General features: G+C 40.3%; 2 protein-coding genes across 5 annotated transcripts in view; both read left to right on the top strand.

Moving 5' to 3' along the window:
* Positions 1 to 1811: 1811 nt before the first annotated feature.
* Positions 1812 to 24712, top strand: nudt4a (nudix (nucleoside diphosphate linked moiety X)-type motif 4a). 3 transcript variants are annotated; one of them, XM_017690474.2, is made up of 5 exons: positions 1812 to 2332; positions 15436 to 15546; positions 18667 to 18711; positions 18977 to 19061; positions 23655 to 24712. In XM_017690474.2, exons 1-5 carry the CDS (start codon positions 2234 to 2236, stop codon positions 23858 to 23860), a joined length of 546 nt encoding a protein of 181 aa, XP_017545963.1. In that variant the 5' UTR covers positions 1812 to 2233; the 3' UTR covers positions 23861 to 24712. The 3 variants fall into 3 exon arrangements, with proteins under 3 accessions (XP_017545963.1, XP_017545952.1, XP_037395901.1); XM_017690463.2 differs by having other exon boundaries at positions 1813 to 2332; positions 18974 to 19061; XM_037540004.1 differs by lacking the exon at positions 1812 to 2332 and adding an exon at positions 12922 to 13159 and having other exon boundaries at positions 18974 to 19061.
* A 680-nt stretch (positions 24713 to 25392) lies between these two features.
* The window catches only part of eea1 (early endosome antigen 1), a 33501-nt gene continuing 31837 nt past the window's right edge, over positions 25393 to 27056 (top strand). For both annotated transcript variants that reach the window (XM_017690530.2, XM_017690518.2), the window contains exon 1: positions 25393 to 25723. In XM_017690530.2, the coding sequence (XP_017546019.2) occupies positions 25700 to 25723 (24 nt within the window). In that variant the 5' untranslated portion in view covers positions 25393 to 25699. The remainder of the gene's footprint in view (positions 25724 to 27056) is intronic.

Below are 27056 nucleotides of genomic sequence, written 5' to 3'. Positions count from 1 at the left end.
CTGACTTTAGAAACACCAATATGCATTTGTTGCTGTGGTGTGAGACTGGACACCCACAATTTTATTGAACCCTCAACTTTTGGTTAGTTTTGTTACTTCATTCTGAGTAGATGTAAAAGTGCTTTTCTGAAAGAAAATAAAAACACTTGGGCAGAAAAGGGGAAATAGTTCAGTGAAAAGAAACCTGCACTCACAAGGTTCTCTACAGTAGCTAGTTGTGCTTTAAGACTAGTCTGAATCTTGAAATGGCTCTTTCATTATGCACTGCTTGGATGCAGGAGTCATTTTGAGACCTATGTAGTGCACTGTAGGGAGCCAAAGGGGGGCGTGCCTAACAACTTCTGGATTATGACTAAACTGCTCTGTCATCTGAGATGCTTGAGTGAGGGGGGAGGGGACCTGCTGGTTAATCATGTTTATAAAAAAAGAATATGCCTCTGGACCTGAAAAACAAAAGGAGATCAGGAGCCAATGCTTAAAGATAAAGATGTTTTTATTTTGTAGTGCTAATGTTAAGCCATTTGCTTTGGCTTATATTTGGACAATTACAAGTTGCTAACCTGGGGTCTGCCCAACAAAGTAGGTTCAACTTAGGCTTTCTGACTGAGAAGGAGATACAGAAAAGAACACATACTATATATCATAAAGAAATATCATGAGACAGACCCTGGATGGAGAAGTGTCATGTTACATTCATGTTCTAAATCCAATAGGTGCCTGAATGTGAGACGTTTTAACGCTTCTTCTGTTTGTCTGTTTCCTGGTGGTTTTGTGATGTGTTTTGGCCTTTTAATGGGTCGATATCACAGTGTAAAGGATCCTAGTGGTTTAATGGGTGACTAATGGCTGATTCTAAATGCATTTGATAGTTTCCTAATGGGATCTAAAGGTATTCTACAGGAAACTAGTGGTTTCTATTGGAATAGTGTCTAATGGTCATTTTTCAGCAGGGCAGAATCCACAACAATCATCCACTCATCAACAATACACAAATTAGCCAGTTATAAATGTACACTTGTTAAAAAGATGGTTTTTCAAGGGTTCTTTACTAAAGATAACGGTTCTATATAGAACCATTAACACTCAAAAAAACGTGCATGCTTTGCATGATGTAGAATGTGTTGTGTATGGTTCTATATAGAACCATTCTAAAAAAAAAAAAAAGGGTTCTGGGGTTCTGCTATTATTACGATGTCAAGCCTGTAAGAGTAGAAGAAACTTTTTTGGTGCTTTATAGAACCATATTCAAAAAGGTTCTATTTAGAACCATATAGAACGCATTCTCCATCAAAGAACCATTTCACCATGTAAAGAACTATTCAAGCATGCAAGTGGTTGGTTAGTGTAGTGGTTAACACCTCTGCCTTCTATGCTTTAGACTAGGGTTCAAACCCCACCTGTGCAAGCACCCTACACTATACCAATAAGAGTCCTTGGGCAAGATTCCTAACACCACCTTTGCCAAATTGTGTAAAATGATCAAATTGTAAGTTGCTCTGGGTAAGAGCGTCAGCCAAATGCTGTAAATGTAAGTGATTATTTGGTCTATGGTCTGTAGTTCTATCTAGAACCGTTGTCTTTACTAAAGAACCCCTGAAGAACCTTGTTAAGAGTGTATGTCATTTAGACAGCTTGTCGTAGTCACCGTTATTAGTTATCCTGCAGTTTTGCAGCTCTTCAGTAGGAAATATTGGGGCCCCAAAAACTCATGATTTGTAAATACCGCTGTGGTGTGCTGTGACCTGATCGGCCGCTAGATGGCGCCGCGGCACTGTTAAACAATGCCGCGTGTCCGCGCGGTCTCCACAAGCTACAGGCTGATCATGAGGCCCTGTGGGCAGAAGAAGAGGAGGAGAAGGAGGAGGCGTGCTCCGCTTTACAGCGTTTTCTCCTCCCTCACAGCTCTGCTCGCGCATCCCGGTGCAGATCTGTCTCATTTTCTCCTGTTGAAGCTCGAGCGGCGGCTGCGCACTGCCGAAACTGAGAGAGAGAGAGAGAGAAAAGAGGAGAGAGAGCGGAGAGAGGAGCCATGGGGGGGAAGAGAGAGCCGGTACAGCAGCAACACACTTCAGCTTCAAAATAAAGTAGGGGTGAGAGGAGCAGCGCGGAGAGCTGGGGGCGAGTTCCTAACGTCGGCCTGAGGGGCAGCGAGAGTGGAAACCCGCGCAGTCCGGCTGTGAGAAACGCTTCATTCCTCACCTGCGTCTGTATCTAAGCTCAAAATCTGGAATACATGATGAAATTTAAGCCAAACCAGACAAGGACGTACGACGGCGAAGGCTTCAAAAAGCGGGCCGCGTGTCTGTGCTTCAAGAACGACCGCGAGGACGAGGTGGGTCGTGTCCAGCTCCTTCTCTCTGTCCTCCTCACTTCACACTTCGCTCAGACTCGGTTAACGTCTCACCGACTCGCCGAACTCGTAGCCCTCGTGCCAAACTTTCGGCTGGTCTGAGAGATCTAACAAATGCATATCATGTTCCCGTAGCATGCGCTTGAGTGGCCTAATCAGGGTTTTAACAGCAGTCTGTCACTTTTATAGACGCGTGTCCGGCATTGGCCGAGCTGATTTGGCACAGCGGTCCTGCCACTGGAATCCCATTCACACCTACGGCAGCCGACGTGTGCAGGAGTGAGCGGAGCCTGGCTGAGCTCTTCTTGCTCTGCTGTAACACGGGTCATCTGCCTAGCTTCCTGAAGCACTGAAATGACCTTAACTTCACTGCTGGACAAGCCTGCCAGTCACAGGTTCAGACAGTAGGGCTGTTGTAGGTGAACAGAAGGTGCAGAACGGTTCCATGTTTCCCAACTTTCATTTCTCTTATCAGACTGAATTCCCTGTGTTCACTGTTTGGTTTTCACTACTGACTCTGACTTCCAGTGCAGATTGTTAGGATCCCATTTTAAAAGCTTTGAGTATTACATTTAAACAGGCTGCCGTCAACTGAAGGAATGGATGTTTATGAGGAAAGGAATCTACTTCAACTCGGCTCCGTTTCAATCCTTTGTTTTCAGCTCTGATTCCTTTTGTGTGTGTAATTTAACTGAGTTGGTGACATGGGCTGCACGGCTGTTGCCCTGTTTTGAGGCCTGTTATTTTGTCTTGGACCAAAAGGACCCCAAGAAGAGAAAAATACTGCCTAACAAGCTTCGGTGTCTATCTTGATAGTCTAGATGCTCAAAGTTCTGCTGCAGTTTTGTAGGACGTTCAGAACTTCGCCTAATTGCTTGTGTTGGTATTGGTAGCTGCTTTTACTTCTCCTCAAGTCATCATTTCATTGAATTAAGTTCTTTGACATAAGAATAGGTCAAAGCTAGTACCCACCTCTGGTCTTTATTGGCCTAAGAGCTGTAGATTTGTTGTATAGCGGTGCAGAACTGCAAACCCTCTGAATCAGTGACTAAAATGGCTCTGTTTTCAGTCAATGGCAGCAGTCAAGCTAAAGGCTTCACCCTCACAGTTTCCCTGCTTTAGTGAAACCGGGGTGGCACTGGGTCAGAGTTTAAAGCCTTAAGGGCTGGTCTTGTTGGTTCAAGTTCCAGGAGGGGGATCACAGTGCGCTGTAGACTCCAGCCCCCCTCTGAGCTCTGCACCTCTGACCAGGGCACTTGTCCCAGTTTGCACCATCGTGCCACAGAAGGGGGCCCAGCACCAAGTCCTAGGGCTTTTTTGTTTTGTTTTCTTTTGCTCACTTATTGCTCCATTTGCTTCCAGGGGTGGGAATAAAGTACAGATAAATTGTTTGTAAGTGAAAGTGTGGGTACTGTGTCGGAGGTTTTCGGTAGAAGTGGAAGTATGGAGCCACAAAATAGATACAAGTCTGTAGTGAAGGTCAGAAAGTTTGTATGTTTAAAGGGGAATTCCATGAAATTTCTGCATAATGCAGTGGTTGAGTCACTTGGAGTGGTTTGATGTGAGATTATTCATTTGTAGAGAAACTTGCTAACATCATTACAGATTTCCTTACAGTGACGATGATGGGAATGTGCACAACACATCTTATAAATTTTATCAAGTCACTTTATTTACTGTCTACCAGTGAATCTATATTCAAGTTTTTGAATGTAATGTTGACGGTAAAATAGTGCTAAATGTGGGGGGGGGAAAAAAGTTTTCTTTGGGAACTATTTTGCCCTTCTTGTGTTCTTTTACCATGAAAGCTAATTAAAATACACTTTAGACCAAAAACCTTATCACAATACTACTGAAACGATGTCTCGGACTTCAGGCAATGTATTCATGGCCGTTTCATGTAATAAGTTTCTGTCAGGGAGCTTTTAGAGCTGGTTCCTGTGCCCACCACTGTGAATGATTCTGACTCTGCAAGTTTCTTTAGAACGGCACATTTGAACCCAAACCACTCGTATTTAAATCCTTACCAACTAATTATGCAGACATGGGTGGAGTTACCCTTTACATAGGCTGAGTATATGAGAAGTAAAAAGTGTCATGTGGCAGCTAATGGGCACTACTGGTCCTTGCACAAAGATGAATGGGCATAGTTGTGGGCAGTTTTATTTTATGTAGATGTGAATATTGTTTGGATGTTTTAATAAAGTATCCAAAGTCAGTCTCGGCTCTACGTGATCAAAATATAAATCTTCCAAAACAATATTTAAGAACAGTAACACAATATAACTCAGTGGTGTCTGTGAAAGTGCAGCTCCTTACATCTCTGTCCTGTAATTTCCTCCAAGTGTGGTGACTTTGCCCTTGTAAATGCTGCATCATTAAGGTCAAACGGGCAGAGGGACAGTGGAGCACATATGCTTTAACAACAAGTAATAGATGAGATGAGTAAATGAACGTTTGTTTGTGTATTGCTCCGCAAAGTAGAACTGGTTGTTTTTGAATAATACAGAGACTGTGATCATAAACAGCAATAAACAAAATAATAGTAATAATAAACAAACAGGGAGAATGTCTGAAGAACTATTTGGAGGTCATTGGCCGTTGTTTCGACAGGCAAACTATTACTAAGAGGATTTATTGTGGCCCCTCCCATAGAAAAGACCCATTAAAAAAACAGATCTCTGCAGTTTCTCCTAGATAACAGAGAAATCTGATGGAAAGACAAAGGGGTCTTTTGTTTGCTTTTCTGTTCAGGTGTTTCTCCTGCGAGAAAGACCCCAGCATGAGGTCTTAAGCATAATCTTAAGCATGAGTTCTACTATAAATCTTAATTAAGTCACACATTGTGTTCATATTTGCCAAGATAATAACATGCATATCTCCTTTATCTCTCGGCATCACAGATCTCCTTTTTGTCTAATGCAGTTTGTCCAGGAATTTTAGGAAAATCAAGTTCCTTGAGCCATGAAACGGGCAACATTTGAGCAGTAAAACTGTCCACTGGGCAGAAGCTTTGGGTTGAGGCTCCATTCACTGAAAGGTGTTTTAAAAGTTAGCTAATTGCATAAAAAAGGAACATTGTTGATTTAGTAATACAGTGAATCTGAACAACATGAAACATTTGCATAATTTATCCATTTTGTTCTGGGAAATGCAAAATGTGTTGTTTCTGTGGCAACATTTATTTAAAGGACTCAGAGCTGATTTAAATATAATATAATACAAGGAATTTTAGCCTAGATTGGAGATCAAATGGTTGTACTTGTGTTTACGCAGTATTTAACTGCCTTCTGTATACCTTCTATTCTAATGTAGTATTTGGTCCATTTGTGACCTCATGGAAAGTAATGATTGGATTCAGCGAAATGTTCAGTGCCTATAAATGTCTAGGCTACAGTTATCCTCACAAATGCTTCCATCACTGAGCTCAAGATATGTGATAGAGAGTAAAGCTTAATTAAACCACGAGGATACAGTAACTTTTCACTTATGATTAGAAACATAATGACATGGACATAGAAAGCTATGAGTAGTCATCCCACAGACAGAGTTGCTACTTCACATTTTCAGCTGTGTGAACTTCACACTTTGGCTGTGTGAAGTTCTGTTGTGTTGCCTGACTCACACAAGGTCAGTTTACATTGTGGAGGTTTAAAGTTGGGATGTACTGTAAAAAAGATCAAATTAACTGAAGTTATGAAAGCAGTTGTTAAGTTTTAAAGGTATACATTCTGAAGTGTCCCATTACTGAAATGAACCTCAATGGTGGACGACTTAAGGGGGCTTCTGGTGGCGTGGTAGCCTTGGAGCCTGAATATTCCTCCATGTGATTGGGACAGTGAGGCGGGGGGGGCAGTGGGGGGAAGCAAGTTACACTATGTGCTAAAGCACCAAGTGACCTATCAGCAGCAATTTATAGAAGTGGAATGAAGCCATGGCTGTACCCTGACAGATTCCTATTTCCACCTTGTCAATCTTCTCTTCTCATCATCTGGTGTCTTCTCGTTATTTCTCTTCTCAGCTCTGTCTGGTTGTCTCAGTGTTTCTCTTATTGTTTCTTGTCTTTTTGTCTGATTGTGTGTTTATTTATCTACTCCTTTCTACTCTTTTAGTCTGGCGTCTTCTCGTCATTTCTCTTCTCGTCTTTTCTACTTCGGTTCTTAGCCCTTTATTGCTCTTTACCTTTCTCTTTTTGTCTGCTGTCTTCTCAGGATTTCTCTATCACTTCTATGTTTTGTCTGTCTTGTTATTTCTCTTCTTCTCTCCTTTTTTTTTCCATCTGGTGCCTTTGCATTATTTCTCTTCTTATCTCTTTGCTTCTCATCTGATGTCTCCTTATTTTTCTTCTGGTCCCTTCTCCTTTCATTTGGTGTCAACTCAATGCTTCCCATCCCATTCCTTTTCATCTAGTGTCTTATTTCTCTTCTTTTCCCCATCCACCCTTTACCTCTTCGGTTCTTGTCTCGTCTCTTGTTGTTTACTCTTGCTTCTCTTTCTCTTTTAATCTCCTCTGATTTCTCTTCTTGTTCCTTCTCTTCTTGTCTCTTTTTGTCAGTCCTCTTCCTTTCTTTCCCCTTCTTCCCTCGTCATTTTGCTTCTTATCTCACGTTTTCTTCTCGTCACTTCTTGTCTCGTCTCTTCTAGTCCTTTCTCTCATCTCTTCTCATTTCACCCCTTCTCGTTTTGTTTCGTCTCGTTCCTTCTCTTCTCATGTTTTCTCTTCTAGGCACTTCTGAGGGAAGGGCACACTGCATCATTCTCTCACTTCACACTTTCCATTCTTTCTCACTTAGACACCTACTTTCCTACTTAATCTACTGCTGATAATATTGAGTGCCATGTTCAATCACAGCACTGTTTGTACGTCACAACATTCCTGTACACTGCAGACCCCTTTGAAATGGATTCGGTACACTGAATTCAATCAGTCAATTGAATTCAGAGTGCCTGTTCTCCAACTATTTGGCCATTCCTGATCATTTTTTTTCTAGGAAAGATGTAACCAGAGTAAGGTACTATTAAAACTACATCAATCAGCAGATTTTCTCTGACAGGCTTTATCAGAAATCAGCGTGAGAAAAGTTTTGGCCAGATAAACCTTCTGCAGGCAGATAACAGGTATTGGGTTATTCTAAAATAAGTGATAAATACAAGATCAAATAGTTTAATCTGCACATACATGTTAGTTCACTATTTTCAGTGATTGGGTGGAATATTGAATGCTACATTGTAACAGCCTGGGTAGTATTACCCCTCAATGTTTCTCAACATTTAATTGACGGGCTTTTGTCTGATCAACCCATTTACAATTTCAGATAACCTTATGCACCTTCGCTGTCAGGTTTTAAAATGTATTTTCAAAAACTAATTCATATATTGTCATTTACACTGAAAGTGATTGAAATAATGCTGATTGGTCACACTGCGGGCCTGTACTGTGTCCAGAGGAAGGCGTGCGTTAAATTCTTTTCCCGTCAGAGTGTACGTGCTCAACACCACAGTGCAGTTGAGCTTTCTGTTCTCATACAGAAAGACAACTGCTGATCCTGTGCTTTTGTAAACCGTGCGTGCATGTGGTTTGACGCTGGGCTGGGAGTCTGTCGTTTCTCAGCTCATTGGGCCAGACAAGGCAGCCTTGCTTGCCAGATTTCTCTCACTGCACTGTACCAGTGTTGGGCCTAGTAAATGGCCTTGTTGAAATGATAGTATCTGGGCTACAATCAGCCTGATGGTGATGCACATACTGTGAGGGTGAGCCAGTGTTCGCACTCTTTGAATTTTGTTTTATAAAGCATGTCCAGTGGAAATATGTGCTTCAAATTTACAGACATATCTTTTGACTTTGTGCTTATAAATATGAATGAAGGAGTATGTAGTCTTGCAACTGGTTGGGAACATTTTGTGCAACAAGTAGCGAACATGGTGAAGGTAGAGGAGCTTCCTAAAGTTCTCAGAGACAACATTATTAAACACTCAAATGGAAAAACAGAGTATGAAGTTAGAAAACATTATGGGTGTGAATTTAATTGACATATGCAATAGAAGTATAATAAAAAAAGTATCTTAAAGATTTGTTACCTCTTGCTGATCAAGCAGGAGCATTAAATCTGAGAAGCTGACATCAGCCTCATAAAAAATTTGGACGTTGAGAGCAATTTTATAAGAAATTTTCCTGTTGGAGAAGTTGGAAAGTTTCCTGCTGGAGATGCGAGAAAAGTGGCTAGAGCTGAGCTAAAGCTTAAAGCAGAGCAAAGTGAGTCTGCATTTTCGTTCACGTTTTTCGCCTATCCTAGCACATACTGGGACATATTTACAGCAAATATGATGAAATGGACATTAAACATTGTAGCTCCCAAGGTGGTTTGATTTTTGCTGAAAGGACAAAATGGCTCTTCTTAACATTTGGGTTGCCAACCCCTGGACTAGTAGAAGAAAAAAGACTAGAAATTGACTCTAGGATGAAAAGCTCAGGTGATAACATATTAAGAATATATGAGAATATTTAAGAGAATATTTCAGACGGGTTTGTGTAAAGGTAATGATATACACACTAACATCTTTGTGACCCAGCAAGGTTCATAAAGCACCAAGAATCTGGTTCAGTAAAGTCATATCGCAGCAGTCACAGCTGTAGTCATAACAGTGACCCTGCTGAGTAGATCAAGCCTCAGCAACAGACCTAAATCCAGAAATCAAGGAAGTGAATGATGATGAATGGTATCAAACAACTTTTGCAACACAAAGTATGAAGGAGCATTAATCTGAATTAATCACTGTTGATGTGAGCCAAGGCAAGTTAAAGTGCTTGAGGGCATAATATTTGCAGGAATGTTTACTGTTAAGTGCTCTAAACCCTGAGGAATTCTGAGTATGTCTGTCGGCGATACAGCTTGTTGTGACCACATCCTTGTTGTTATCTAGTTCAGTTTACTGTGAAACAAAGTTTTGCTTAAGCTCTCATCAGTGCTGTAGTGTTAGTTTCAGTGTCAGCATGTGTCCAGTACTGCTGTTTCAGAGAGAATATCACACTCGGATACATGCCCCTTGAACATATATCCTCCTGACCTCATACTATAAACACGTTCTCCTTTTGAGCCTTTGAGTTGTAATTGTATAATGTGCTAATGCAGGGGAACAGTTCTTCAAGTTTGTGAAGGGTGCATAGTAGCTCGGTAATATGTTTACTTGCAATCGGATGTCTTTGCTAAGTTTGTTTGCCGTTAATTTATTGTTGGAGGTTGTTTGGTGGAATCTAATGATTTACTGTCACTCCCTGTGGAAATGTAAATGCCACAGTGTTAATGAAATGCATTGGACCAGAGCAGTGGCACATTTGGCGGGGGAATCTCTGAATAGGGTCAGTGTTACAAGAGATATGTCACTGGCAGGGATCAACAGTAAGGGATTTTTTTTTTTTTTTTTTTTTTTTTAATTTTATTTTTTGATGGTGCTTGAGAGGTGGGTAGAGCATCCATCCATCCATCCATCCATCCATCCACTGGGGGGGGGGGGGTCGCTCCCAGGCCAGGGCTCTCCATCCTTTTCCGCCTGAGAACCATGGTCTCGGATTTAGAGGTACTGATTCTCAACCCGGATTCAAAACTCCCTGCTCTCTACATGTTGTACTACATAGGCATTCAAATACTGGCTCCTGCACCCCGTGTTCACCATTACTTACTGGACAAACAGTGCGCTGGATTGGTGTAGTAGGTAGAATTTCATGACTTGCATTGCACAATAAATGGGAAGGAGGGAGCCCTTTGGGATTCAACCTTTGATAAACTGCTACCGCAGCTTTACTAAGTTTATTTTAAAAATCATAATCCCATTTGTACCTCGCAATTCAATTTAGTTAAACAGAGCAAAATTGGCATACACAGACTTTGGTACCACTTTGTGTGTGTGTGTGTGGGGGTGGTTTGGCTGTGATGAATCGGTTTGTGAGACTGCTTAAACTTTGAGACAAGTGAAACAAGTTTCTTACATGTCAGAAGTCCATTCGATCATCCCACTGCTTGGTCGAAGCTGCTGGGCAGTTAATCAGGCATCGCTTCCCTCCTCACACTGCACATCGCATGACAGCTGATGAGCCTGATCATAAAATTCAGTTGGCTTTGACCAAATCGACTTGGGCTAAAATCACAGTGTACGTCTGGCTTAAACCTATACTCAGGCAAAAGTTTTAGAACTTGTATGAAATAACTCAAGTAAAAGTAGCTTTCCAAAAAATAACTTGAGCAGGAGTATAAAAGTACCATATCAAACAACTACACAAAATTACAATACAGTCAGTATGAAAACATCTAATACTTTGCAGCTACATTACTACATCTGATACTGTTATAGTACCACTAGTCTTTAGAGCAGGGGTGTCTGGTCTTATCTGCAAAGGGCTGGTGTGGGTAAAAAAAAATAGTCATTCCAACAACGCAAGAGCTCACATGATCAGTTGGTTGAAGACTGAACAGTTGATTAAAGAAGTGGAATCAGCTGTGTTCTTTCTTGTTTGGAATAAGAACCTGCAGACACACCAGCACTTGGCAATTGAGATCGGACATCACTGCTCTAGAGGGAGATTTTGTTGTTTAAAGACCAAGAAAACCACTCCTGATGATGCATCCTGAAGAGTGCTTGTGATGAACTACAATTGCTTTGCGGTGGGTTTATGGGGCATTGCGTTTGAATTTGTTTTTATGATCCAGCTAGTGAAAACGGAAGGAAGCCAGATGGCCTGCTAGCAGTGGTGTAAGCTAAGTGTTTTATTACATTCGTGTAACTGTCAAATCATTACAATGGATCGAATGGATTCCTTGGGCAACAGCAATATTGTTTTAGAAGCTAAAGTTGGCAATATTCATGAACCTTAGGAAGTTTGGCTTTTTTTTTCTCTGCTTTCATTTTGTGAATAAAGATAGAGCCCCCAGTTTTTTTTCATGATCTGCTTTGTTGGATATGCCAGTGCGTTAACACCCTTAGAACACCACCTTTGCATATTAAGCAAACACACTTCTTCAGGTAGTTGTCTTGGTCATAGACTGGAGGTGTCTGGATGGGAAACCCTTCTGTGTGAGGTGAGGGTGTTCTCTTTGTATGCTGACTCACCTCCATATATTTTTCACTTCTATGTGTACTATACTCTGCTGGCTTTCTTCAGTTTTGGTCACCAGTATTATATTTAGGAGCCTAAATCAGTGTCTAGGCTAGCAATCAGGACTGGTTGACACCACATGGATTCTCAGTAGTTGTATTTGCTTAATGCCTGCTGAGTATAGTGCAAGAACATTGATGAATGAAAACACCAGAGGTAGGTTAGATTAACCTAAATCAACACTCAAGTAAAAGTACTGATACTTGGATAAAATAATGACACAAGTAAAAGTACCATCCAATAAAACAACTTGAGTAAAATTACAAAAGTACCAGGTGAAAAACTTGCTCAAGTGCAGAGCAACATTTAGGACTGCACTGGATTATTGGAGTATTTTGATCTAAAATTAAATGCTGAAGCTCCAAAGTCACATATGTGACCAGTCACTACACAGTACAGATGTTGTCGTCAACAACAAAACGATACAATTAAACACAAAGAAGGTATCAGTAACTGAACATGAATGGCAAAAATATAACTGAGTAAAGTGTTTACCTTTACTCACTAATAAATGTACTAATAAGTGTCACAATTTAAAAATTGAGTTTGGAAAGTGTCATCTGAACTTTCATGATAACTACCATCTTAGTGGTTAGTGTTAAGCCAGAATACCCTTTAGTAATAGATTGCAACAGAACTCTTTTTGTATATCCTGCATTATTCAGCAGAATCAGTTTGTCCAGCTGTTATTTAAAAAAAAAAAAGTGACTTTAAAAATAGTTCAAATACATTTTTGTTTTCTATTTTTGCATGCTTGTAACTGAGTAAACGTAACTAGTTACTATCTGCAGCAAGGCAGTACTGCCCTGACAAGGCATGTGACCCATCAGTCAGATGGCCCTGAAATCTGCTGCACCAGTACTGGCCACTGGGCTGTCTTTTATTGTTGAGCTGAGGGATAAGATGAGAGAGCTTTATTGTCCATTAAATTTGCATGAAATGGAGATTTGTCTTTGGCAATCTGGCACAGAAATGCATACATAGACACACAAAACACTTACAGCAACAGTGCACATGAACTATGTAGGGGGTTATTTATTATGTCCTTATTTAGAATGCTCTCAGCAGGGGGACAAATGATTTTTTTTGTACCCATTCTTTCTAGCTAGTGGGACCTTAAGTCTCCTGCCCGATGGCAACAACTGGAATGATGAATGAAGGGGGTGGGTAGGGTCCTTGTAGGGTTGCCTTGTTGGTTATGGATCGGATGTATAAGTTCTGTAGTGACAGTTGTTTATCTCCAGTAATCTTACTGGCCTGGTTGACCACCTGGGCTAGTTTATTTCTCTGCTTAAATGAGAGGTAAGACACAATATTTAAACTAAGAATACTCTAAGTGACCTGTAGACCATGATCAGTGTGTCTGAGTCTCTGCCTTGCTTTTTTGTTAAGATAATCTGCATTGTCTGGGAGTCTGTTTTTAAAGTGAATGACTTGTTCTACTTCCTGCCCTTTGATGGTGATCGGTTTGAAGACAGATCCAACGCTGCCTGCTGCCACCCTCCCTCCAAAAATGTAGCTCCTTGGTCTTACTGACATTAAGATCAAGCAAGCTACCATCAAACCAGGCCTCTCTCTCAGAAACCCCCTGATCCACAAGACAAGGCTACTACTGACATTTCAGGTCACACAAACGTTGCAGAAGAAGATGCTGTTGAACTGTGAGTAAAGATCCATGAAAAGTACCCTGACATATTTATTGGCCTTATCCAAGTGACCAAATACTTTTTCCAGAAGAATCAGCGTGGCATCTTCCACTCCTCGACCAGCTCGATAGGCAAACTACAAGGGGTCCATGTGCTTAGCTGTTTGTAATATAAGCTCCCTGCTCACTAGGCGCTCCATGCATTTGCCTAATAGTAGTGTAAGAGCAATAGGTCTGAAATCATTCAAGTATTATGTGAGCTTTTTGGCACTGGAATGATTGTTGCCATTTTCCAGGCTTGGGGGTGAAACTGGTACTGAGGAACATCTCGAATAGCCAGGTAAGGACAGGTCCCAGTTGGAGCTAATGGGCCCATCAGATGACTTCTTCTACTTTTAAGTGTCAAGTGAGCAAGTGTCATTCCAGCACAGAGAGAATCACATTCATCACTAAAATCATGGCTGATTTTGGCTGAAGGGTTGCTGCCATATTTTATTTGGCCTGGTTGTGAAAGTTCAATCACTCCTTCCATTGCATTGCTTTAGTCTTTTTTTCCACCCAGATAGATGACCTACACAACTCTGTCACTTGTGCTGAAACAGAATCGTATCAAGTGGTTTGTCTGATATAGAATTACTTTCTAAACGCTGATTAAAATTCAGTATTCAGCAGAATCCCAGTGGTTCTCGATCCCTCCATGACGCTGGAGGTTTTAGCTCCTCATTAGAGCTGGAGTCAGTGTGATTAGCCTCATATGGAGAGATGAGAATAGAACCTAGACAGATGTCATATTTAGACACAGAAGAGACATTAGTGCAACTGTTAAGGAGGGAGAATGATAGAAGGGTGTCCAGAGGTCACAGTGATGGATGAAGTCAGAGAATTGTGCCTTGACTTGGCTTCTCAATGATTAAAGAGAAGAGTGTTTGTTAGCTGTGCGCGCAAGTATTTGCACCTTGGAGCAGTTGTTTTTAAAGGTCAGTAGTGGCAGTGTGAGTGTGTTAATTGTAGATGTATAAAATCACAAATTAGCCAGTTGTCTAAATTTCAGTTCCAGTCTTAATGTTCTTTTTATCTATGACTCTAAAGGAATATGTTAAAGAATTCTAAATGATAATCACCTTGACCAAGACACCAAACAAGGACTCAGGAAGACACGGTCAGTGATCAGCATGGAAGAACAACGGCTCCATTTCAAAATCATAAAAAGGAAAGGTTTTACTCCTCCACTGATCAGCTGTTGTCTCCTTAACCATGAGGAGAATTGAGTAACTAACGACACTCGTATATTTAATGATTAACATTGAGTCTTTAATCCAGTTTTAGTCCAATTTTGGACGTACAGCAAAAATATTACTTCTTACAGTGGCACTGTGTGTACTCTTGGAAATATGTAATACTAAGCTATGTTTTTAATTAAACATTTCTTTCCACATAGCCTTCTCTCCTTATTTATCTGTCAGTGCTCATGACTTTATGAGCCTGTGTGATCATCTTAAAGATATTTTGATGATCATGCTAGATGATCTGTTGTGTAATGCAGCATTAGGCAAATGTGCTCAGATTAGGTTCTTCTCAGTTTTTACAGCAATAGTGGAAATTGAAAACAAACCATGTCCAAGTGCCTATGTGCAAACTGTGTTTACTGCTGATCAGTCATGGGGAAGGGGCATACAAATAGAACTTTAAATACAAATGGCTGAGTCAGATGAGGCCCAGAGCCAACATAACCGCTTAAGATGATTAAAAATGGCAAGCTTTTTTTTTTTTTTTTGGGACTAGCCACACTGAGCACATACTTTTGACTAAAACCAGTGCTTCTACAAAGAAAAAAAAATATTTGATAACTTTGAATAATGAGCTTTCAAATTATTTTAACATATGTGTTCATGAGCAAAAAAAGATTAGACAATGAAAACCTGTTTGTACAGAATGTAAATCGAATGTACGTAAGTGTAACTCACATTACCAATGTTGTTATGAATGTAGTGACATATAACTGTGTAACCTAAATCGAATACATAGCAAAATGATAATAGCTCTTGAAGTCTAAGGGCTATCACTCGATCAGTGTTATAATAGTACTCATTTGACTAATGTCACGTTCTGTCCACAGCTGGGGTGGATGTGTGTCTTTGCTGCTAGCATTGCCCGGCTGCCATCAGTTACATAACTTTAATATGGTGATAAGCTGGTTATCATGGTGGGTCTGACTGCTTGCTGACTGAGCTTTCTCTGTGTTTGGTGTGTGTGTATGTGATATGTGTGTGTGTGGGGGGTGGTTGTGGGCAGGTGTTGCTTGTGAGCAGCAGCCGGCACCCGGATCAGTGGATCGTTCCGGGAGGGGGGATGGAGCCGGAGGAGGAGCCGTGTGGAGCAGCCGTAAGGGAAGTCTATGAAGAGGTAAGCTTAGCCCACATACAAACTCCTTCTCTCTGTTTAGTTGGGGAGAAAGGTGTACATAAAACACAGACATAGAATGAACAAAATGTAGCTTATTTGATTTTTTTACTGCCGTAGTTCCAAATCCATTGCAAGGGGATCCTTGTTCTTTTAACGTTTCCTCTTTGGTTTATAGCTGTGTGAATTGCAATGTTGACATTTATATTAGTGCAGAGGCACTTATTCTAAAATGGATAACTGGTCATGGTCCACTTTGGGAGTTTGTGTGATCATATTCCTGGAAGTAAAACTGTGTACTGACTCCTGATCCTGCCAGCTTTCTGTAAGAGAATTTATGTAAGAGAATACTACAACACTGGCCACAGCCATCAGAACTACTCTGCACTAGGTTTATTGCATGCCTTTCTTGCAAAGCTGCATTCCTGTGAACTTTTACCAACACATTCAGAGCTGTTTTAGACCCTTTAGGCATGAGAGCCATGTTCATGTGATGCCTCCCTAATACTTTGGGTTCACCAGCCACCAGTAATTGACAACAACCACCAGTAGTTATGACCTTAATTTTTGACCTTCCACTTTGTGCCTCTACAGTAGTCATGTCTAGGATGTTAGTGCTAATGGTTTTGTGGTTGATTAACAAGGGTAGGCTGTAGTTGTCATGGCGTTGGAGCATTGGGCAATTCTACCCCTGGGATCAACTGTTGACAACTGTGAGACATGGCAGTGACATTTGGAGTCAGTGTCCTGTTACCATTGGCCTCCTCCACTTGGAATAAGACATGTCCCTGAATGAGGCTGAAGTAGTCACTTCCAATGTCTTCAAGCTCATGACTGCCTCGGTTTGAGTGTAGTATCTTTGATATGCTCAGGGAAAGCGCTAAGCTTGGTGCTGAAAGTCACCCCTCTGACTTCGTTAATCTACAGAGGTCCTGTTACATATGACTAATGACTTTCAAAGTAAGGCTAGACACAGGACATATTTGGCTATACAAATAAATGACAAGTCTGCCCTGCTGCTGTAAGTTATAGATGTCATACTTGATAAGACAGTTGGAGCAATTAAGAACAGATTACATGAGTTTATACATCTCTTTTAACAGCAATACACCAAACAAAGTGAGAACATATCTCTATCTGGTTGCAGTAGTTTTTGAAGATTAGGAATTCTGTGCAACCATATGTAAGGTTATATCACAGCAGTCTTATCTACACTCACACAAGGATTTGATGGAATGCAAAAACATTAGTGCTGCCCAGAGTTGCTGTTTATTTTCCACAGAAGCTAAAGTTTTAAAGTGATTTTGCCGTGTTGATCTTTACGAATAACCCGGTTGAAAGCAGCTAGGGCTAAAATAATTATTTAAGACAGTATAAAACTTAACACATGTATGCTGTCTAGATGGCAGCACATCTATATCTAACTGGCAGTCTGACGCACTATGTTCAACACTCAGACCTCAAGTAGTGTATAAGTAGGGTAATCTGGTCTTCTTGGCCAAAATAACAGGACTTAAATTAAAATAATAATAATTGCAATGTAAATTGCATTGACACACATTGGTTAGAAGATATTAGATATTTTCTACATATCGCTCAGATCTACTTCTGTCATGTATAAATGACATTGTATTATTGTTTTACTTATCAAACTATCAAATGCATTAACAGCCTATCCTGAACTGTTTAGTGAATATAGCTCCTTAGTTAATACCACATCCAGCGCCTTTTCAGCTTTACTAATATTAACTCACCATTCTCTAACAGAAGCCTAACCCAGGCTATGTGTAATTATGGTTCAAATGTTTTGTATACACTGTATGCACTATTTGCTATTCAGGGATTCAGCCTGCCTGAGTAATGTTTACTTGAAATTTCTAGGGATCTGTTTGTCCCATGATGCATGAAGAGCTGTAACCTAACCTGTGTTAGAGACCTTGAGAAATCTAGGAGCAGCCTATAAACCTGCTTACAAATTACAGCATTCCACCAGGCATGGCAAGTCTCAAGGGGTCCGTGCTACCTTCTGGAGCTTTGCCAACAATGGGATGACTTGTGGTTCTTGTGAACAGCAGCAAGCTTCTTTAGTATCCCACCACCAAAGAAACACTTATTTTCTGAGATTTGATTTCACAGTGACTTACTGTATCCTTCATCACTAGAGTTTGATTTTGGGCACATTTGCTTTATTGTATAAGGACAAACTAGGAGGGCAGCATTTGACAGCCCTGGTTAAAAAAAAAAAATCTCTGAATTTTGGGCTTGTGCCAGCAATGCTCTTTGCAGTGATCGTTTCTGACAGACTACTATTGTCGCTCATAGCGCCTCGCCAGCTAGAGGTCTGGTGAGGTTGCCTGCTTCGTCTGGCACATATTTATTGAACAGCAAAATATGTGTCAAAAAAGGACACAGACTGGGAATGAAAAATGTGTGTGGTTAGTGTAGCTTACATAACAATCACACTATACTGGGACATCAACTTTGATAATAAGTTGTCCTGTGAATGTGTCAGTCAGCGGGAGTGGACCTCTGTAGACAGGGTAACCAGAGACCGGTCAGGTTGTTTCGCAGTATTCAAGAGCTGACATGCTGTTCTTATGCAAGCATACTGGAATCTGGTCTCTGTGTTATGGAAATATACAGCTCAGGCTTCTCAGATCAGCTACAGCTGCCTGGGTCAGGAGGCTGGCTCAGCTCCAGCAAGTCTGTGCGCCCATCCTCTTTTTTTAAGCAGCTGTGATCAGACACCTCTACTGGACGGTCCTGCTTGTATGTCGTAGCCAGACCCATATATCTTTTTTTATGATATAAGTAGTGCAATTAAGGCCTAAAGGTCAGGTCCTTTCCTAAGGGGTCGTGTGTTTCACCTACATCAGTCTCATAATTCAAATGTGGTTGTCTGCATGCATTGTCATACAATCCACTTTGTAAGTAAATGAATAGTTATTAATGCTAGATAAAATTCTAATGCTAAAAGTTGCAGGGATAGGCTAGCAGACATAACATAAAAAATAGTGCCTTGTAAGTAGTGAAAAATGCAATTTATTTATTTATTTTTTTTCCCCCCTTGTTCCTGACAATGTACCACACTTATTTTTCCCCTGTCTGTTCTTGAATCAACAGGCTGGTGTAAGGGGCAACCTTGGCAGGCTACTGGGGGTTTTTGAGGTAAGATGCCAACCTGGATTGCATAAATTCAGATGTTTCTTTAGACCCTGCTAGCATGCAGCATTGAAAAATCACAAAGCCTCAAGAGACTTCAATATTCCACTCTGCATTTTAGCAGGTCTTACTATATGACAGTTGTGCATGCCGTAATTCTGCATGATGAATTTTCTGGTTTATATTGTGAAATGCACTTTAGTAGTCAGTGTGTTTGTACATCATGTTGTTGTAGTAACTATCAATCATTTTTTCCCCATTCTGGCAGCAGAACCAAGACAGCAAGCATCGAACGTATGTGTATGTGCTTACCGTGACAGAGACACTGGAGGACTGGGAGGACTCTGTTAACATTGGTAGGTTCATGCAGGACTTGTTTAGACATGCTGTTATTTGTATTGTTATGTTTCTCTTGCATTTTTCTTTCCTGAAGCTCTATCATTTGTATACTTACTGTATACATTTGTATACATACTGTACAGACTACTTCTGTGCAAAAGTCAGACATCTTTTGTTATTCACTTTCCAGTCAAACAGCTGAGAAGTACAAGACACCCCCCCCCACCGTCGGAAAAAAAGTTGGAAACATATAATTAACAGATACACAAAAACCTCCAACATGCGTAATATCAAACCTGCCAGTATAACACACCCTACTGCCACTTTAACTCTTCCATCCTTCCAATCTTAAAACCAACACATCACACTGTCCTCCTAACAAAAGCTGTTCACTTGATCACCAAAGGTGTCACTCAAACCTTTAAAGAGACACTACAATTTACACAGTTTCCCGAACACACATTGGGTACCTTCCTCTTACCTAAAATGGAGAAAATGGGACAACACCTGTGAAAGAGCTGGCAGACCACCAAAACTGCCACCATCAGATAAACAGTATTCAATTTTGTTGCCTATATTAGTGCATACGTAAGTATATTACACTTTACATTTATTGCCACTCTAAAACACAAGTGCCTAAATGTGAGCACACTGCTAGTCTAGCTGATGTTAGCTAGGTCAAGAAACTAGCACATAATCGATTGAGGAGAAAATAGCTTTGTCAAGACATTGAGTCACCAGCATCTTAGTATTGGACCAGTTATAAGTTTTAACTCCCATCTGAAGAAGCAGCCTCTGTTTCATCCAACACAAAAACCTACCAGTCCTATAAATACAGCTCGGGTTTCTGAATAATAAAACATTTTCATTTTCTGATATCTTACTCTGCTTTCTACAATTTTTTTTGTGCTACTGAATTTTTTATCCTCTTACCAGTGCTGTCACCTGAAAGTGTAAGGCTCCAGTTCTACATCAGTCAAAGCACCTTTATTTGGCCATTTTTTGAGTTTTGTTTTTTTTTCTGTCCCTTTAGTTAACTGGACATCTATTCATTAACTCATGCAGAGAACTAAATATCAAAATGAGATGGAATGCATGTCTGTAGTATGAATGCTGCTGAAGCAGTGAGTGCAAACAAATTTTAATACATTATGCAATACCCACTGGAGATTTTCTTTGGGAAATAATAATTTATTCTACACTAAGATAATGACCCCAAGAACACTGCTGAGGAAGTCAAGATATACTTAACAAAGACACGGATGGTGTTCTAAAAACAATAGACTGGCCACACTAGAGCCCAGATATCAACATCATTGAATGTGTTTGGGATTACTTGGATCGTGAGCACCAGAAAATGAAGCCAATTTCTAAGATTTTTTTGGATTTGCTTATAAGAAACATAGACACACAAGAACTTCAAATGTTGATATTTAGATGTGTAGCCTCCTTTGTAATTTTCTAAAATGGTTTTTTTTTTTTTATATAAAAATAAACTTCAGTCATTCCTTTTCTGGATATTCTGAAAGGCTAAAACAATACATTTGCTTCCTGAAAGCCAGGAACAGTGCAACATTTAATTGTTTTTTTTCTTCCCCCTACATCTTCCAGCCCGGTTTTATATATATATATATATATATATATATATATATATATATATATATATACACACACACACACTGTATGCAGTAACAGCATTCCTCATCAGTTCAGCCTGAATGGATGGCTTAACTGCTATAGGTTGAATAGGTGGTCATATAAATATCTTCATGTTATGACATCACAACCTCAATGAATTTAGAACAGGTTGTTTTGTAATATATGGACTGAAGAGTTCATAAATTTTGAAACTTTTTTTTTTAAACAAATGTAATTGATATTTTTCTAAGCAGCAAGGAGTCTCATTGCTATGTACCCCATAAGTTTTGTAGCACAATCACTGTGGTTATATGGTAGATCTGACTTGGATTCTTCCTCTGCTCTGTAACTATAGCTGATACCCTGCTAGCTTTCAGGAAATGGGGCCCTGATCTTTTCATTTCCCATTTGGATTTTTTCCTGTTTTTTTTCCACTGATTCCAGTGAATGATCTTGTGTTGAGAACCATCTAAAGGAACGTCTCTGCCAAAAATAAGACATGTTGTGACGGAATCCATATTATAGTTAGGTGTCAATATTCCAGTGTAGCCTTTTTTCTGTTTTTCTTTCTTTTAAAAAGAACTAGTGTGTATTGCTGGTAAACTATATGTGCTACATTTGATTACTTACAGTTTGAAACTTCTTCAAAATAGTGAGAGTGGACCCCACATTGAGAGTGAACTCACCAGCCACCTGCAGTGAACTGGGGACTTAAGTCCACCAAGCAGTTGCGCTGCAAATGCAGAGCTTTACTGGTTTGGGTGCAGGGACTTTCTGTCTGGTCTGAAACAGCAGAAAATTCTTTCTGTTCAGGGCATAACTGGACAGCTGTTTGTGGAGGAAAGCAAGGACAGTTTAACATTACTGGTTAAGGCCTTTTGCAAACACAAAGTTTAACCATAGAAATCGTTCTACTTGCTGCATTTTTGCTCTTGGTGTGACACCATAAAAATATCAGTTTGCCCACAGACTTTGTAATTCAAAACTTGAACTATTTGTAGATGGTGTGGAAAGAGAAAACCTGGTAATCCTTTGCTTGCTGCTGCCATATAAATAGCCCAGAGTTTGTTTGCTGGGAGGCGTGCCACAGTTGTTTTCCAGTCAACGTCACTGTATTCCACTTTCCTCATTCCCTCTCCCTGGCCTCCCTCGCTTGCTCGGCCTGGACTTATGGCTGCCAAATAGGGCATCATAACCTCAATATACTCAGAGAGGCAAGCTTTACACACAGAGGAAAGAAGAGTATGTATGTGTGTAAGAGATATTCACAGATTTAAAAATATACTTTGCAGTCTGTACGTAATTGAACAGTCCCATGATTCATGTTGGACATTTTGTTTTGGAATTGAGGTCAAAGCGCACCTTGCCAGATGTAATTTGGGGGGGTTTACATTTACACTGGTTGAAGTCAAATTTAGGAACACAGTCCTCTATATAGTTTTTTCATTTCAGAGGAACATAATTGAACAACTTGCTGCCCGGCTGTTTCTTGTCCTGCAGTGCATTTGTGAATCATTAGTTCTTGTATAAGAGTTGTTTTTAGATTTGAATATGGGTGGTTTCATATGAAATGCATCATTGTAGAGAAGCTTGCTGTGTTAGAATTGTTTACAGTGGTGGCAATGGGACCCAGATGTCTGAAGGGTTTAAAGGGGGAATCCACAGATTTTTAAAAATTCAACATAATTGGTTGAGTTGTAAACAAAGCCATTCTGATAGGTTTCGTTCTTGAGAAACTTGCAGACATTATTACATAAAATGCTTAGATATGTTTTACAATAGTTGTGAGGTTCGTTTTTGGCTTAAAATGTAATTTAATCAAATTATTTTAATTAATTCATGGCAGAAGTCTACATGAAGGGCATCCTGAGGTACAATAAGCCCAAAAAAACAATTTTTTTACTTTAACTGTCACCACCACTGTAAAGAAATGAGTCTATAAGTTTCTCTACAAAGAACCACTTCACTTCAAACCACTCTGAATGACTTTGTTTATATCTCAAGAACTGACTTATTTGGAAATTGTAAAAAATTGGTGGAATTTCCCTTTAATGCCTCTACAACAGAGATGTCAAACTGAACCACTAAATGGGCCATATTAAAAAGTGCAAATTATGTTGCAGTGCATGCTAGGGATTGTAGTGCTGCACATTGTGGAAAGGGGTTAATATTAATAGAAAATGAATAGACCATAAAAATAAGTTTGGCTAATATTAATAGAATATCAAAATCATTTTGAGGCCTGGAGTGGATTATGCCTGATCTGATTTTAGGCTCTAAAAGCTGCGTCACAGAAACCTGTTACACAAAATAGCTACAGATACATTGCCTGATGCCTGAGAGATTGCTTTTAGATTGATTTGTGAAACCTTTTTTTAATTTATGCAGGATGAAGAGGTACATGAAGGGTATTGTAAGGCAAAATGGTACTTGAAGAAAAGTTCATATATGGTTTATATCCGTACCATGGCAAATTTCTCTACTGTGAACTACTTTGTTTACTTCTTAATGAGCAATTTATATAGAATTTCTTAAAAAAAACTTTTTTGTCATATCTGTTGTTGAGAGTAAGCTTTACACATTCAAGAAATATCAGTGTTATGAGTACTACCATCATTATAGTAGTAATGAAAATGTTATAACATGCCTCATCTATTATTCCAAAATTTTTATATATGGATATACAGCATTTTGGAAATAAATTTTTCATTTAGGGTTCCTGTGAACTAAGAACACTACTTACGTGATCACAGCATTCATAGTTAAGCTCGGTCATGTTAATAGCTTGTCAGGTTGTCACATTATTTGTAAGCATGGTGTCCTATGTAGGTGTTGCTATGTTGGTGTCCAACATAGCAACTTAACTTGGTTACAGCAATATATTAAAATAGAATTTAGTGTGTCATCATCTGAAATACTATTGTATGCAGAGGTATGATTATATATTTCACAATGTTCAATGTGTTCCTCAGGTCGCAAGAGAAAGTGGTTTAAGATTGACGAGGCCATCCGGGTGCTGCAGTGCCACAAGCCGGTCCATGCTGAGTACCTCCGCAGACTCACCCCTCGCTGTGGCCCCACCAACGGCAACGGCCAGGAACCCATGGCCCTGGATGATAATGCCCCCCTCCACCAAAGCACCTCACAGGACTGTGGCCTGCCGCGCTTGCACAGATAGAACTGCCAACAGGGGGCATCTGTGTGCCACACAAAGAAAGTTCTCCTAGGACTAGAAAAGACTATTTTTTTGCATGTGTCATTTCCATGTTTACTATTTGAGAGATGTTTTTATAACTGTTTAGAAACCAAAGACTTGTGGAGAATCTGTCTTTGACCTGTGGGTCAAGCTTGTAGTGTGTGTATAGAGGGTTTTTTTTTTCTTTGCAGAAGGTTTCGTACAGCCAAACAATTGTTGGAATTGAGTAGGAAGTGAAGACTATCACTGGTGGACGTTTTGGAGTGTGAACTATGGCTGCGTGCCTTTGATGGAATTACGAAGAGGCGAAAGAGTCCCGAAAAACAACTGTTGAATTTGTAGTGTTATTTATTCATGGTTTGAGTGGTGGTTTAAAGAATGTTGAAAATGAATCTCAAGCTTCATTAGATGTTAACAGGTTCATAAAGCTGTGCAAAAAATACTTGATGTAAAAATTCACAGCCAAATTTGCAAAAAAGGATCTTTTTTTTTTTTTTAAATGCTATTTTCTTAAACATGTCATAGTACAATAGTATGACTTGAAATGAAGGAGGCAGGTGCCTTTAAAGGAGATCATGCTCTGAAGCATCCTCAAGTTCAATGCTTTTGATCGCTGTAGATGACATTTTTTGCCGATACTGTAGGTCTAACATGCTGTGAACGTTTGAATTGTTTTCACGGGTTGGTCTTAAATGTGAACTCAACCTATTAAACAATGTAAGCTCATGTTATCTTCATTTTCCAAGCACTTAAAGAAACTTTAGATAAGCCTGTTTCCCAGTGTAACTGTAACTAAACTATTTTTGAAATTTATGTAAACTAACCATGTTGAAACTTGTGGTGCTATTGTTTATTTATCCTCAAAGCCAAGACAAGGCAACAAGTGTTTTGAGATGAAGTTTGAGTCAAATGTGTGATTTACCATGTATTAACAAAAATGGCAGAAATTGAGGCAAAAGAACAACTGCACATTTAATGTATTAATACACAATTTATGTTTTGTGCCAATGCTGTATCGCTCTCTGCCTGTCACATCATACACACTGGGTATTCTTTTGGTATTGAGAGTGAACATCAGTGTTAGGCAGTTTGATGAAGATACGTGGGTTTGTTGAAATTCATTCCTGGGTAAAAGGGTTTCTTGGCCCTGGTCCTGGAGCCCCACTGCCCTGCAATTTTTTTGTATTTTCCTGCTCCCAACACGCCTGATCCAGGGCAGTGGGCCTCCAGGACCAGGGTTACGAAAGACAGGCCTACGGCATAGTTATAGCTATAGAGCTACTGCCAGCGAATCCACAGGCTAGATTTAGATCCTTCATGTTTGTGGTATTGTGGGAAAAGCTGTTGTTTATCCGTTACCCTGCGCACTAAATCATTGGAACTGAACGCTGTCGTCAACTGTGATTTTACCGTTGCCACAAAAGGGCCACCTCCTCCCTCCGGGCCAGTAGGTGGTAGACATCTGCTGTCTGGTCTTAGTGGAAAATACCATCGTGTGTGATGAGTGACCACAAATGAATTTGGTGTGAGAATGAGACGACGTATAGAAAGCAACTGATTTCGATTAAGTCGGTCGTGTGTCAGGGTTACAGTTCTTGAGCTGACATGGTTTAAAATAGCAGTTAAGCAATAAACTGTCAAAATCCTGGCTTATCGCGCTGTGCGAGTCCCTCCCCGCCGCTCCACAGACCCGCCTTCCCGCTCATGTGCTGCTGGCTGGACGCTGCGCTCCGGGCAGGTGGCAACATCAGAGAAAAACATTAGACACCAGCGAGGAAAAAAAATCTGACTGTTTTAGCTTCAGGAAAACAAACGAAGAAAATGTTCAGACGAATATTACAAATGGTAAGACAAATGGAGAAACCTGTTACGTTACTCCAGTGTCAGTGTAGTGAGCTAGCTAGCTGGCTGGCTAGCTGGCTGGCTTAGCTAACGCTAACTCCCGTCAGCTGAGGCTTGTCTGGAGGCCTGCGCTGAAAGCCAGCGGCGGGCTGCAGACAAAAGAACTGAGACGGAGGCCCGTCCGTTAGTCCTGCTCATGTGACAGTTCACCTATAAAGTATAAATGTGATGTTCCGCAGCAAAACGACACGGCTGAGTGGCGTGACAGTGCGAGTGTTTATGTTAGCGGGTCGCCGTCTGAGTGAACGCTGCTAGGTTAGCCGTAGCCCAGTCACTGGCTAGCCGCTATACCAGAGGAGCTAGCGAACGCTAGCCAGCTGATGTGAGCGCCCTCTGAAAATGTTTACGTGTTGGAGTGAAAACCAGTGTGTGGTGCTCACGAGAGAAACGTTGTTATTGTTAAATATTCTTATCATTATAAATGTTCCATTCATTTCACGAGGTTTTGCTGCGGTCTTGTGTCAGAGGGCTGTTTCTGTTTCTGTCAGTGGGTGAACGATGGATCGTGTAACCTACGGGTCTCAGCGAAATGGGGTCTGTAGTTATAGCACCAAACGAGGATCTTAAAACTTGTGCTTACTCCTAAAGGTGGTTTTTCGTGGGCTCTTTAGTCAACAGAATTGTTCTGTTTAGAGCCTTGAGTTTTATATAGGAGTATTTCATACCTAAGTGGTTCTTTGCATGGTGAAATGGTTCTTCAGACTGATAGAGGATGTGTTGTGTACGGTTCTCAATGGAACCCATTTGACTATTATTATTATTACTGATTATTCTGAATGATCTCTGTTGAGAATGATCTGAAATCCTGAATGACTCCTTGCAAAACCAACCCCTGCTTATCAACATGGCCATGTTTTCAGCTCGTTGTGGGGACTAAAATAACCCAGGAGAATGAAAAACTGTAAAACTGATGCTGTTAATCAGATGTTTGTCTGTTGTCCAGGAGAAAAACGAGGTTAGAGACGCACACACGCAGAAACTTGTTTGAAATCTTATTGAATTGGAAAATAGTAAAGATGGGCTAGCAGAGCTGGTGTCCCCATCGTGTCCTGCTGTTGTTTTGCACTGAAACCCAGTTAAGTAAACCTGCTTCATGACTGCTGCCGTGCATGCCTGTCTCTCCCTAGGTGTGTAGTATGTAAGGGAGATACACACATGAACTAGGTAGAAGGTTATCGGTGAAGGATTCATATCATTATTATTATTAGTATTATTGTTGTTGTTATTATTTTTTAGGTTGAAGTATATTGTGCGAACTCTTCAAGTAACTGGTATA

Source organism: Pygocentrus nattereri, chromosome 7, assembly GCF_015220715.1.
Source record: "Pygocentrus nattereri isolate fPygNat1 chromosome 7, fPygNat1.pri, whole genome shotgun sequence".
NCBI classification, from domain to species: domain Eukaryota; kingdom Metazoa; phylum Chordata; class Actinopteri; order Characiformes; family Serrasalmidae; genus Pygocentrus; species Pygocentrus nattereri.
This window is presented reverse-complemented; position numbering and strand designations above follow the sequence as displayed.

Coding starts and splice junctions, on each gene's coding strand:
- nudt4a (XM_017690463.2), top strand. CDS start 2,234: ATGATGAAATTTAAGCCAAACCAGACAAGGACGTACGACGGCGAAGGC. Junction 2,333..15,435: donor AGAACGACCGCGAGGACGAG/GTGGGTCGTGTC, acceptor GGTTGTGGGCAG/GTGTTGCTTGTGAGCAGCAG. Junction 15,547..18,666: donor TAAGGGAAGTCTATGAAGAG/GTAAGCTTAGCC, acceptor TTGAATCAACAG/GCTGGTGTAAGGGGCAACCT.